The 10,685-nt window shown below is 49.6% G+C and overlaps 1 protein-coding gene across 4 annotated transcripts in view; it reads left to right on the top strand.

The window, feature by feature from the left end:
- The first annotated feature begins 2,270 nt into the window (after positions 1-2,270).
- The window catches only part of UBE3C (ubiquitin protein ligase E3C), a 59,156-nt gene continuing 50,741 nt past the window's right edge, over positions 2,271-10,685 (top strand). For 2 of the 4 annotated variants that reach the window (XM_087820900.1, XM_087820898.1), the window contains exon 1: positions 2,272-2,390. In XM_087820900.1, the coding sequence (XP_087677026.1) occupies positions 2,325-2,390 (66 nt within the window). In that variant the 5' untranslated portion in view covers positions 2,272-2,324. Of the gene's footprint in view, positions 2,391-10,685 lie in introns of all 4 variants that reach the window. The other 2 variants (XM_087820899.1, XM_087820901.1) reach the window with 2 other exon arrangements.

Raw genomic sequence — 10,685 nt, 5'->3', positions numbered from 1 at the left:
TGGAAGAGAGAAGGTGAGCAGATGGCTCTCCTGATGGAAGTGCCGCTTCTCCTTTCTCTCCCGCGGGTGGCGAGGAACTTCTGGAAGTGTCTGATTTTCAGCTGGAATCTTCAGATGACTCACAAGAGGATCTCACAAGCTTCCAAAAACAATAGTTTAGGAATATGTTGCATATTTTACGTGAGATTCATTTGGAGAAGGGGAGTAGGAAGAATGGGTGGGGGACACGTTACGCAGAATCGGCCGTTGAAGCTTGGTGATGGGTCATGGGGACTGATTACACTACTCTTTCTGAGTTATTAGGCTTGAAGTTGTCTATAAAAAAGGTATTTTAGCCCTGCCAGGCATGGCTCAGCAGTTGAGCATTGACCTAGGATCCACGCGATCAGGGTTCGATTCCCGGTCAGGGCACATGCCCAGGTTGCGGGCTTGATCCCCAGTCAGGGGCGTGCAGGAGGCAGCCAATCAATGACTCTCTCATCATCGATGTTTCTCTCTCTCTCCCTCTCCTTTCCTCTCTCTGAAATCAATAAAGATATATTTAAAAAAAAAAGGTATTTTAAAAAATCCTTGAAAATCTTTCAGTAGGAATCATGCTACAGACAAATGCTTTTTGGATAAGCCAGTTTTCCCTCCAGCATGAGGGCAGGTTATTAATTCTTCAATGGAGTGAGCCTCAGGTGGAAAGGCCTGAAGTTAAAGCCCCGAAATAGCACAGGGATGCTCACGCCACCGTCCAGGGGACCTAGGACCAAATGAGGCTCAGCAGTGAGGGATTTTCAGAGGCCCAGCAAATAGTACCCTCTTCCCTGCCCATGTCCTGGGCCAGTTAGAAAATTGGAATAATACCCAGCAGATGGAGACAACACACCTTAATCACCAACACAGCGGATACTGGAGAGCTGGGCTAGGTGTTCCCGCCGATGGGGCTTCCCTGCGCCCCACTCCTGGAATAGACCTCGGGAGAGCTGGAGGCAAAATCTGAGACCTCAGAGCAGAATCAGTTACTGAGAGAACATAATGGACATTACCAATATTTTTAACCTTTGCCCCTCCGACAGGTTTTTAAAAAGCATATTTTATTTACAAAATCTGTGAGATTTCAAAATTGGTAAAATTTGGACATTTCTGATGAATCAAGGATTTCTTGACATATCGGAGTGGATGTATCTAGTAACCGGGAAACAGCACAGTAACCCAGCAGCTTTCAAAGTTTTTTGATCTTTACTTATAATAAAATATACGCTGTACTGTGACCTAATTCACACATATATATACATTGTGTGGGTGCGTGTGGCAGGATTTTTCTGAGATTGAAATCCATTAGTGGGTTGTTAAATGTACTTAGTAATTTGCACGTAGCATTAAAAAAAAAATCAGTGCATCCCTCACAGAAATGCTAAGGATCCGTTTTTAAAATGTCAGTTTCTGTCTTGTGTACGTAACACATATGCATGTGTCTATGATATACATTTGTGCGCATGTATGTGATATCTATGTGTGGTATATTTGTGTATATGCACGTGCCCATATGTTCATAACGCACGTGTGTGTGAGAGAGATTTATGTACACATGTGCGTGTACACATGTGCACACACGTGTACCTGGTATGCATTCCTGTATACGTTGTGCATGCACACGTGTGCGTGTGTATGAAGTACACAGGCAAACCAGGTCGCGATGGAACAGGGACGCACCCGACGGGCACTAAGCGTCTCGCCCTTTTCCTTCCCTACGGGCCCTCCGACCTCCCGGGAGACCTCCCCGCCCGCTTCCCGGAAAGGTGCGGGGGCAACGGCGGCGTCCAGCCCGGGCCCCGCCCACGACCTCCGCGCTCTGGCCCCAGGCGGGTCCCTGCCGCGCGTGCCCGAGCGCCGACGCGCCGTCCCTGGCGGGCGCGCGCACGCTGGCGGGCCGCCGCGAGGAGCGCCGCGACGTCGATGGCGGGCGCGCGCACGGCGCCGGGGCGCAGGGAGGAGCGCCGTGGCGTCGATGGCGGGCGCGCGCACGGCGGCGGCGGCCGGCGGCCATCTTTCCTCCCGGCGGCTGCTCCCGGCGCCTGTGCGGCTCGGCTTCCCTGCGGCGCCCGCGGCCTCGGCCGGAGCAGCGGGGGGGCGTGGATGAGGGGGGAGGCGAGGCGGAGCCGTCCCCTCAGTGTCGCCGCCCCCACACGCCAGGGCAGGCCCGGCGGGCAGCGCCCCCGGGGTGGGCTCGCGGTCGCCTCCCGGCGCGGCGCCGTCCTCCCCGCCGGGACCCTCCCCGGGCCTCCCGCCGCCCGCGCTCTCGGGGCCCGGGCCCCTCCTAGATGGGATAGGCTGTAAAGATGTTCAGCTTTGAAGGGGAGTTCAAAACCAGGCCCAAGGTGTCCCTCGGGGGCGCCAGCAGGAAGGTAAGCGCGCCGGCGCCGCGGTCGGGGCCTCGGGGCGGGCGGCGGGCGGCACCGGCACCGGCACCGGCCCGGCCGCTGCTGTGTCACCTGCCCGCGGCCTGAGCAGGTGCGGCGGGGCCGCGTCGCCGGCGGAGCCCGCGGGCCGCGCCGCAGACGCCGCGGGGAGGCGGGCGGTGCGCAGCCTGCTCGGGGCGCGCAGCGAAGGACACAATGTTGCTTCCTGGAGACGAGCTTCGATACTTTGTCGCCCGCGACCCGGGCCGCGCTCCCTCGGCGCCGCCGCCCGCGGGGTCCTTCTGTGGCGGGCAGGACGCGGGCCGCGTTCTTCCGCGGCCGCAGCCTCCGAGGGCCCGGCGGCCCCGCCGTGTGCCGCGCGTTCGGGTCCGAGGCTCCGAAGTTATTCTCAACCGGCCCCTGGAAACGTAATTTTGGAGACCCTAGGGCTTTATTTCTGCTACGATTCTTACAGTTGTTTAGAAGAAGGGCGGGCCCGCTATGGTAACGGCACATACACAGCAAGCCAGCGGCAGGTCCCCGCCCCAGAATCCGTGCCCCCCGCTTGTGCGGCGCCTGGGGACAAGCACCACTGACAGGTGTGCCCTGGCGCTAGGGGTCTGACCCTTTTTTATCACCAGGTAACATCTCGCCTGTAAGGAAAGGAGCTGGGGCATGTCTTGCTTCTTTTTCTTTTTTTTTTTTTTAAGCTGTGCAAACAGTTGTCCTTTTTATTGAGATATAGACCTAACATCACTCAGGGTCACTACATGCCCCTCCTTGTACAGGTGGACCTAAGGAGGGCAGGGGAGGGGTCTTCTCAGGTATAGACCGAGCACTCTGGAGGGAGGCTGGCATCTTGTATCCCCATATTAGTCATTGGCAGCGGGCTGCCCCGGGGTGATGGTGTCCCACCGCTGGCCCCTCCCCTGGAGGCCAGTCTCCTGAGGAGGTAGCAGTAACCTGCCGTCCTGGGGAATGGGTGCGCCGGCTCCTGGAGGAATTTGGATCGACTAGGATCAGCTTGAAAGATTTTACCCATGAACACGCCGGTGTGACCACCAGCCCAGCATGCCTAGGCTCCCTTCTGCCCCATCCCTGCCATGCTTTTCCCAGAGATAACTGTATTCCCACCTTTGTTGCCACAGATTAGTTTTCGCTGTTGAAGGTCATGTGAACGGAGTCTCGTACAGTTTGTCCGTTTTTTGGCGTCTTTGGCTCCCTCGGGGTTCTGTCTGAGAGGTGGAATCCATGCACCTGGTTTTGTGCGTTGGGCGAACACACCACAGTCGGCCCATTCTTCTTATGGGCATTTGTGTCGGTCTGAGGGTGGACACACTGAGATGCCCGGTCGTTGGTTGCATGTGGGCTTGGCCGCGGGCACCCTCCGCCCTCCTTGTGGGCCACCCCTGCAGGACCTGAGGGTGTCAGCACCTCTGCTTCTCGCCAACACTTAGTGCTTCCAGTCCTTTTAATTTTGGCAATTCTGGTGGGGATGTAGTTTCGTTGTAGTTTTGATTTTGCTTCCTGACAGCTGTGATGCCTGCACACGCATATTCCCCTAATTCTCTCTGAGCCCTTTCCCTTATTTAGAGAAGAGGTTACGATGACCTTTCCCATGCCGTAAGTTATTGGAAATCTTCTTTCTTGAGTTTAGTGGGAAACTGAATAGTTGTCGCCTTTTTTATGATACATACTTTTCCCCCCCAAAATAAACTGGTATTTTTAGTGGTTCATTCTTTCTTTCTTTCTCTTTCTTTTTTAAAATATATCTTTGCCCAGCTGGGCGTGGCTCATTGGTTGAGTGTCAACCTAGGATCCAGGCGATCAGGGTTCGATTCCCAGTCAGGGCACATGCCCGGGTTGCAGGCTGCAGCCAATCAGTGACTTTCTCATCATTGATGTTTCTATTGCTCTCTCTCTCCTTTCCTCTCCCTGAAGTCAATAAAGATATATTTAAATAAATAAATAAATAAAGTATATCTTTATTGATTTCAGGGAGAGGGAGAGACAGATAGAAACATGGATATTAGAGTCATTGATGGACCGCCTCCTGCACGCCCCCTGCTGGGGATCGAGCCCACAACCCGGGCATGTGCCCTGACCGGGAATCAGACTGGGATCTCCTGGATCCTAAGTCCATGCTCAACCGCTGAGCCTCAGAGGCCAGGCTTAGTGGTTATTTCTAAAGGCTCTGTGTGAGATCTGAAACATGAGGAAACATCTGTGCTGTCATTATAATATTGTGGGGGATGTAAGGCTTAGAGAGGTAAAGGTGAAATTATAGGAGAGAGTAGTTACAGCATCTGAGTCTCCCTTGGGACTGGTCTAGGAGAAGGTAGAGTTGGTTGGGGCTTAGTCTTGGGGGGCAGGTCAGATCGGGGTGGGGGGGGACGGGAAGGGTATCCCAGCAGGTGGAAGGGTGTGCATGGAGTAAGTGCACACCGTGTTCTCCTTTTTAACATTTCTGCAATCCGGATAACATCATGGTGGCGTGACATAGTTTGTTGGCAGTCGTTTTTTTCCATTTTTGGTAGCGTATTGAAGCATATCTCAGGCCATTTGATTACAAGTATAGGAATCCACCAGACTGGCTTAGTAGACAAAACAAAAGTGTATGGGGGGACAGGACAGTAGCTCACAGAATGGGACGGAAACACATCCAGACAGCAGGCCATCAGCACCAAGGCGGTTCCTCTCCCTGGACTGGGCCATCTCCTGTGTTCTTGGCTCTCTGCAGACTGGCTTTCTTCTTTCACCTGCAAATGATCTTGGCCAAGTATGATTTCCCAGTACAGGTGTCAGCTGAGACAGCTGGATCTCAATTCCATTTCTTCAGAGAGGGAATCTGATGGGCCTGGGCAGGTTTCTACCTGATGAGCTGAGTCTGGGCAGGAGCTGGGGCCTTGGGCACAGAGAGCAGTCTAGAGTGCAAGGCGTGGGGGGTCCCTGCGCCAAGAGGGGGAGCGGTTGCTGAATGAAGGGCGTGAGTGGGGATGTCCAGCTGGCTGTTGACTGTGCATGTGTGAGACTCAGGAGAAATCTGGGATAGACGTGCAGATTTGGGACTTTTCAGCAGAAGGGAGGCTTAGAATAAAGTCACCTAGAGAGAAGGCACAGTTTAGGACGAAGTGGAACTTGCGGAGCATTGCAACATTTAATGTAAGGGGAACCCTTAGAAAAGAGTTGCATGGGGTGGGGTGGGGATGGGGTGACCACAGAGCCAAGTGCTGCAGGGGTGTGGTGAGGAATACCAACCAACAGGAAGAGTTGGTGACTTTAGAGGGAGCTTATTGGAGGGCAGTAGGAGTTGGAAATCAGATGGCAGCACATTGAGGGGTGATTGGAAGCCAGGGTCTAAGGAAGGCTTTTGTTTTGGGGGAGAAACTTGAGCAAGTTTAGACGAGGGAAGGTTGAAGGCTCTCAGGGTCCTGGTGGAAGCAACAGTGGGAAGAATCCGGTGAGCAGAAGAGGGAAATACTTTTGAGATTTAAGGAAAGAAATGGATGTGGGTGCAGAAGACATTATAGATAGGAAGGAAAATAAGCGTCTTCTCCAAGTTTTCATAGATAGCTGAGGTAAAAGTGGCAGAATTTATATTTCTTTAATGTTTGTCCATTGCTTTTTAAAAGAAATGAATAGACTTTATATTTTAGAGCTTTTTTAGGTTTACAGACAGTAAAGCAGATGGTAGAGTTCCTCCTTCCCGCCTTCCCCCACCTCACATTTCCCGTCATCAGCATCTTGCAACAGTGTGGGTCATTTGTGACAGTGGGTGAACCAGCATTGATACTTGGGCTGCTCTGGCCGTCCTCTGGGTTTGATGAAGGCTGGCGAAGGTCCTCCGTTTACCGGTACGCCCCCCCCCCCCCCCCACGGCTGTTCTAATGAGCTCCAGGGACGTGCTTTACTTGAATGCTCTTTGAATTGTGTAGAACTGTTAGTATCTTGTCAGTGCTTGAAAAAGACTAACTTGAAACAGATGTGAAACTGATCATTCTATTTACATTGGTAAGTGGAGGAAATTGCTAATGAAAACCCAAATAGATGATTCAGTGGAAACCTCATAGCTGTTTTTGTTTTGTGTTTTAAATCAAGACGATAAACGTGATAAAGGTATTTTTGTTTATAAATGGTTAGCAGTCAATTTGAGCATTTGATTTTATGGAAATTGTTACGTTATATAAATTTAGTTTGACCTATACTCATTTTTACCATAATTTTTTTATTCTGATGGTTAATTAAATCTAATTTAAACTATATGTGACTTTTCTGAAAACTTTTTTGTTACCACTAAGTTTATTTGCATGAAGAAAGTATTTTCTCCCATATAAAAACATCTCTGTTCATGGTATTTGTGAAGTTTGGTCATATTTGATTTTCAGAGGAGATAAGATAATGTGCCTAAAGCTCAAAGATCAAGTAGAGAAGTTTGCTGTTGTTTACTGTTGTTTACGTATTGATGGGTAGGGTTAGAGCCACACCAGGGAGGTGAGAGAGTATCGTGGGAAGCCTCGTGGGTGCTGGGAGGACCGTAGGCTTCGTCATCCAAAAACACTTGGTCAGTGTGCTTTATGGAAGGGTCTCTAAGGGCTGCCAGGACCCCTGCCTTTTCTAGGCTGTGGAACTTTAAAGGTAAGAGATGTTTTCTTATAAACTGAAACCAAAAACTTGTTAAGAATCAAAACCTGAATTTGCTTTTTGCTGACACCTTACTGTTCTTTTCCTCACAGCCACTTAATTATGAGCTTATTCTTGGTTATGTTGACATGTTTTTAAAATTTATGTTTTATACAGCTTCATTAGTTTTTTACTCTAAAAAAGTGAGAAGGTATTCTATGTACTTGGGTAATAATTCAAGCAGTAGAAAAGATTCGAGTACAGTAATAAACGTCTCCCTGCCTTTCACCCCGCTCGCATCCCCCAACCTCCTGTCCTCTTCGGTCAGACTGTCACCGGGTTGTCGCTATCCCCGCAGAGCGGTTTTCTGCACATAGAAGGGTTGAGGACAGGCTGCTGCTCCCCCTCCCCTGGGTAAGACCAGTTGCGGACAGTTCCAGGCCCGCACACGCAGGTCCCCTGGCTGCTTGGAAGGAGCTGCGGCCCTCCCTGCAGTGAGTGCCCGTAGCTCCGTTAGCTGCCGTCTTTGGTGGCCATTGAGGGGGCTTCGGTGTTTTGCTGATTTAAACAGCACTGAGTGCGTGTCCTTGTCACGTGCCTGCCCTGTGTAGTAAGTGCCTGGAAGTGCTCGGGCGGTGGCTGTGCGCTGTGGATTCTAACGGACGTTTCCGGGTTGCCCGCTGGGGGGTGTCTGTCTGTGCTGGCAGTGGCTGCTGTCCATCTGCTCCTCACCGCCTGTCCTGAGGGGCCAAGCTTGCCAATTAGATAGGTAAAAAAGCCGATTTCACTGTGTTTCATGGCATTTTTTTCCTAAAATGAGTAAAGATAAAGTTCTTATGTTTAAAAGATATTTTTGTTTATTTCTCTACGCACTGTTTATAACTTTTGCTAATTTTTCTATTTAATTGTCACTCTTTTAAAATGATTGAGAGCTTTTACAAGTAGTTGGTTTTGCAGTGTTACAAATATTTATTACCACTTGTCACTTCTTTTAAACCTTGGTTTTGATATTTTCCTGTGCAGAAAGTTTTAATTTTTATGTGGTCAAATTTGTCATTCTTAAGTAACTTAAGGGCTTAAATAACTTAATGACAAACTGACCTGGACTTAATGTGTGAAATGTTTCTTAGAAAGCTTCTTCCTCATTGAGATTTATTTATTTCCATGTGCTCTTCGCATAGTGCTGTGTGTGCACATGAGCCTCAGGTTCATGAGGAAGCCATTGGATGTGAAGACTGGGTATATGATGTCCTTTGTTTATGCCACTCAGTTGTCCAGCACTGCTTATTGAATCGTACACCTTTCTCTGTAGATTCATATTTTTATCTCCATTTCTGTTTGCATCTCCCTGGAGACCTCCGACCTCTCTACTCAGGGTTGACCTCCTTAGTGCAGGTCAGTGTTTGTCCCAAAGTCTTGTGTGTGCTGAGTGAGGTGGTGTGTGAAGAAACATCTTTAAAATTCGGTGGCACTTATTTCAGTGTCCGAGAAGCATAGCTAGGATGTGAGGCCTGTGATTTCCCTGAGGTGCTTGCTCATGGAGGTCAGCGAGGGCGCCTTGGCTCAGCCAGGGTGCGGGCGCCACGTGGGCTCTGTGTGCCCGGCCCTGTCGCTGGTGTGGGCTCCCGTGGCTGCATCTCCTGTGCCGCCTCATTTCCTCCTTCATCTTATTAGCAGCGCCGTGAGGTTTCACTTTCATAAGCTGACAGTTCCTCGCCAGTGTGAGCCACATGTAGGAATCCGTAGTTTCGAGTTAGGATCATGCCTCTGCCTTAGTTTTTTCCACCTGACTGCTGGGCCCTACCTGGATTAGGGCTTAAAAAAAACCTGTCTTTTTTAAAGCCTAAAGGTGAAGGCTGCCTTATAAATTAAGGTACTAAGGTTAGTTACAATTTTATTTTTAGTAAGACAGAGTTTATATAGAAAGTAACAGGTAAAAGAAGGACCCTTGGAGCTTAGGAGAGAGAAAGGGAAAGGTAAAAGGCAGGCGCCTGGGGGAGGAGATGGGCAGGGAAGGGCGGGCGTGTTCCGGGAGGGAGGGTGCCAAGGATGGTTCCATTGTGGCTTTGTCTTCGTGTGTAATGAGGACCACGGCTGGGCCTGCTGGGTGGGCTTTCAGTCTTGTGAACTTACTGGCTGCATAGAAATCACAAACAAGTGTGATGACGATTTTGAAATCCGATTTTTCAAGGACTAGCTGAGAGAGTGAAGCTATCCCATCAGGAGCAAAATTCCAGTGGGAAACCATCCCTCAGGCTTTATGCTAAAGCGATAGGCATAGCACAGAAAACCTGTTAGACCCTTGGGAACAACAGGAAAGACTTGGAACCAGCCTGGAAGCAGGTCCACAGTGTGACAGGAATTGGAAAGCCAGGAACACTCCCTCCGTTTGTGTCTGACTGCAGTCTGGAGCTGCCAGTGGCCAAAGGCATAAAAGTTGTGGTGACTGATGACAGCAGATAGCATAATTGATGAAGCTCCTTCAGTAATTTAGTGCCTTGTCCACGTATAGAGAGGCTAGGAATGTGGGGCAGCTGTTCATCCCCAGAGGAGATGGGGTTGCTTCGGCTCCCTGCAAACTGAGGAGCCTCTGATGTTTTTAATTCCAATAATTCTTTGCTGTTTATCAGCCATGAGCTGAGTAAACAAGTCCCTAAGGACCTGTTCTAACTCATAAATTAGAGGAAATCTCTTGATGGCTTCATGAAAAACAGTAACATAGACACACGTGTGATGTCACGGGAGACGCAGACATGGTCCAAAACGCCATGGTGGTTCAATAAGGGGGCTTGATCCAGTGGTTCCAGCACCAGAAGCTTGACCTTTTGTGTCCAGACCGCAGTCTTGTGAACCTCACGAATGCGAGGGTAAGTTCAGAGTAGCACCTAATAGAGTGTCGGTGCATCCGTCCTCTTCAGGGAGCGGCCTTCCTCCTCCAGCTTTGGGAGGATGTGGGCGGGCCCCCCATGCTGGAAGCAGGGAGGTCTCCCGTGACTGTTGCTTCGAGAGGATCATCACGAAAACCTTTCCCCTAGAGCCATGGGATACACACCTTGACTGTGAAAAACTTGAAGAGGGCATTTTGCATCCCACATTCACAAAGTTGAGAGTGAGCTCTCCATGAGTGTGGGGAGTGGGTGGACACAAGCCCCACCTCCTCTTAAATGTCACTGAGAATGATGCTGAGTAAAGGACACATTCCAAAGGTCAGATCCCGGATGCTTTCCTGAAACAAAAGTGTGTTGAACCAAAATCAGCTTAGTGTTTTGGTTAGCAGGTCATGTTCAGAATCCAGTTGTGTAGGAGAAGGGCGTTAAATACCATTTGCCTGAGCTAATGATAAACAAGTAAATTAATATCAAAATTTTAAAAAATTAGTGTGTTTTTCTCTTAAACTTTATGTAGCTCCTCATAGTCCTTTGCTTTGAGGAATTTAATTTCAGATGAGGCTTTTCAGAAATAAATGTATTAGGTTTTTATTGTGATCAGGGTTTATTTTTTAATTTAGCTAATTGAAAATGTAACTGCACTTTTGTTTTCATTGTGTTTATTTTCAGGAGTATGTACCTTCAGCTTAGTCAGTTACAGTTTTTCCATTGAGTGTAGTGAGGGGTGGATACACGGTTTCCTCTTGAGATGAATACAGTTAGGTTGAAAGGAGTCTTTTGTCAAGACTAACAC

The sequence above is a fragment of the Miniopterus natalensis genome, chromosome 10 (genome assembly GCF_054644295.1).
Source record: "Miniopterus natalensis isolate mMinNat1 chromosome 10, mMinNat1.hap1, whole genome shotgun sequence".
NCBI lineage: Eukaryota > Metazoa > Chordata > Mammalia > Chiroptera > Miniopteridae > Miniopterus > Miniopterus natalensis.
Note: the sequence above shows the minus strand (reverse complement) of the source record. Positions and strands in the feature narration are given on the sequence as shown.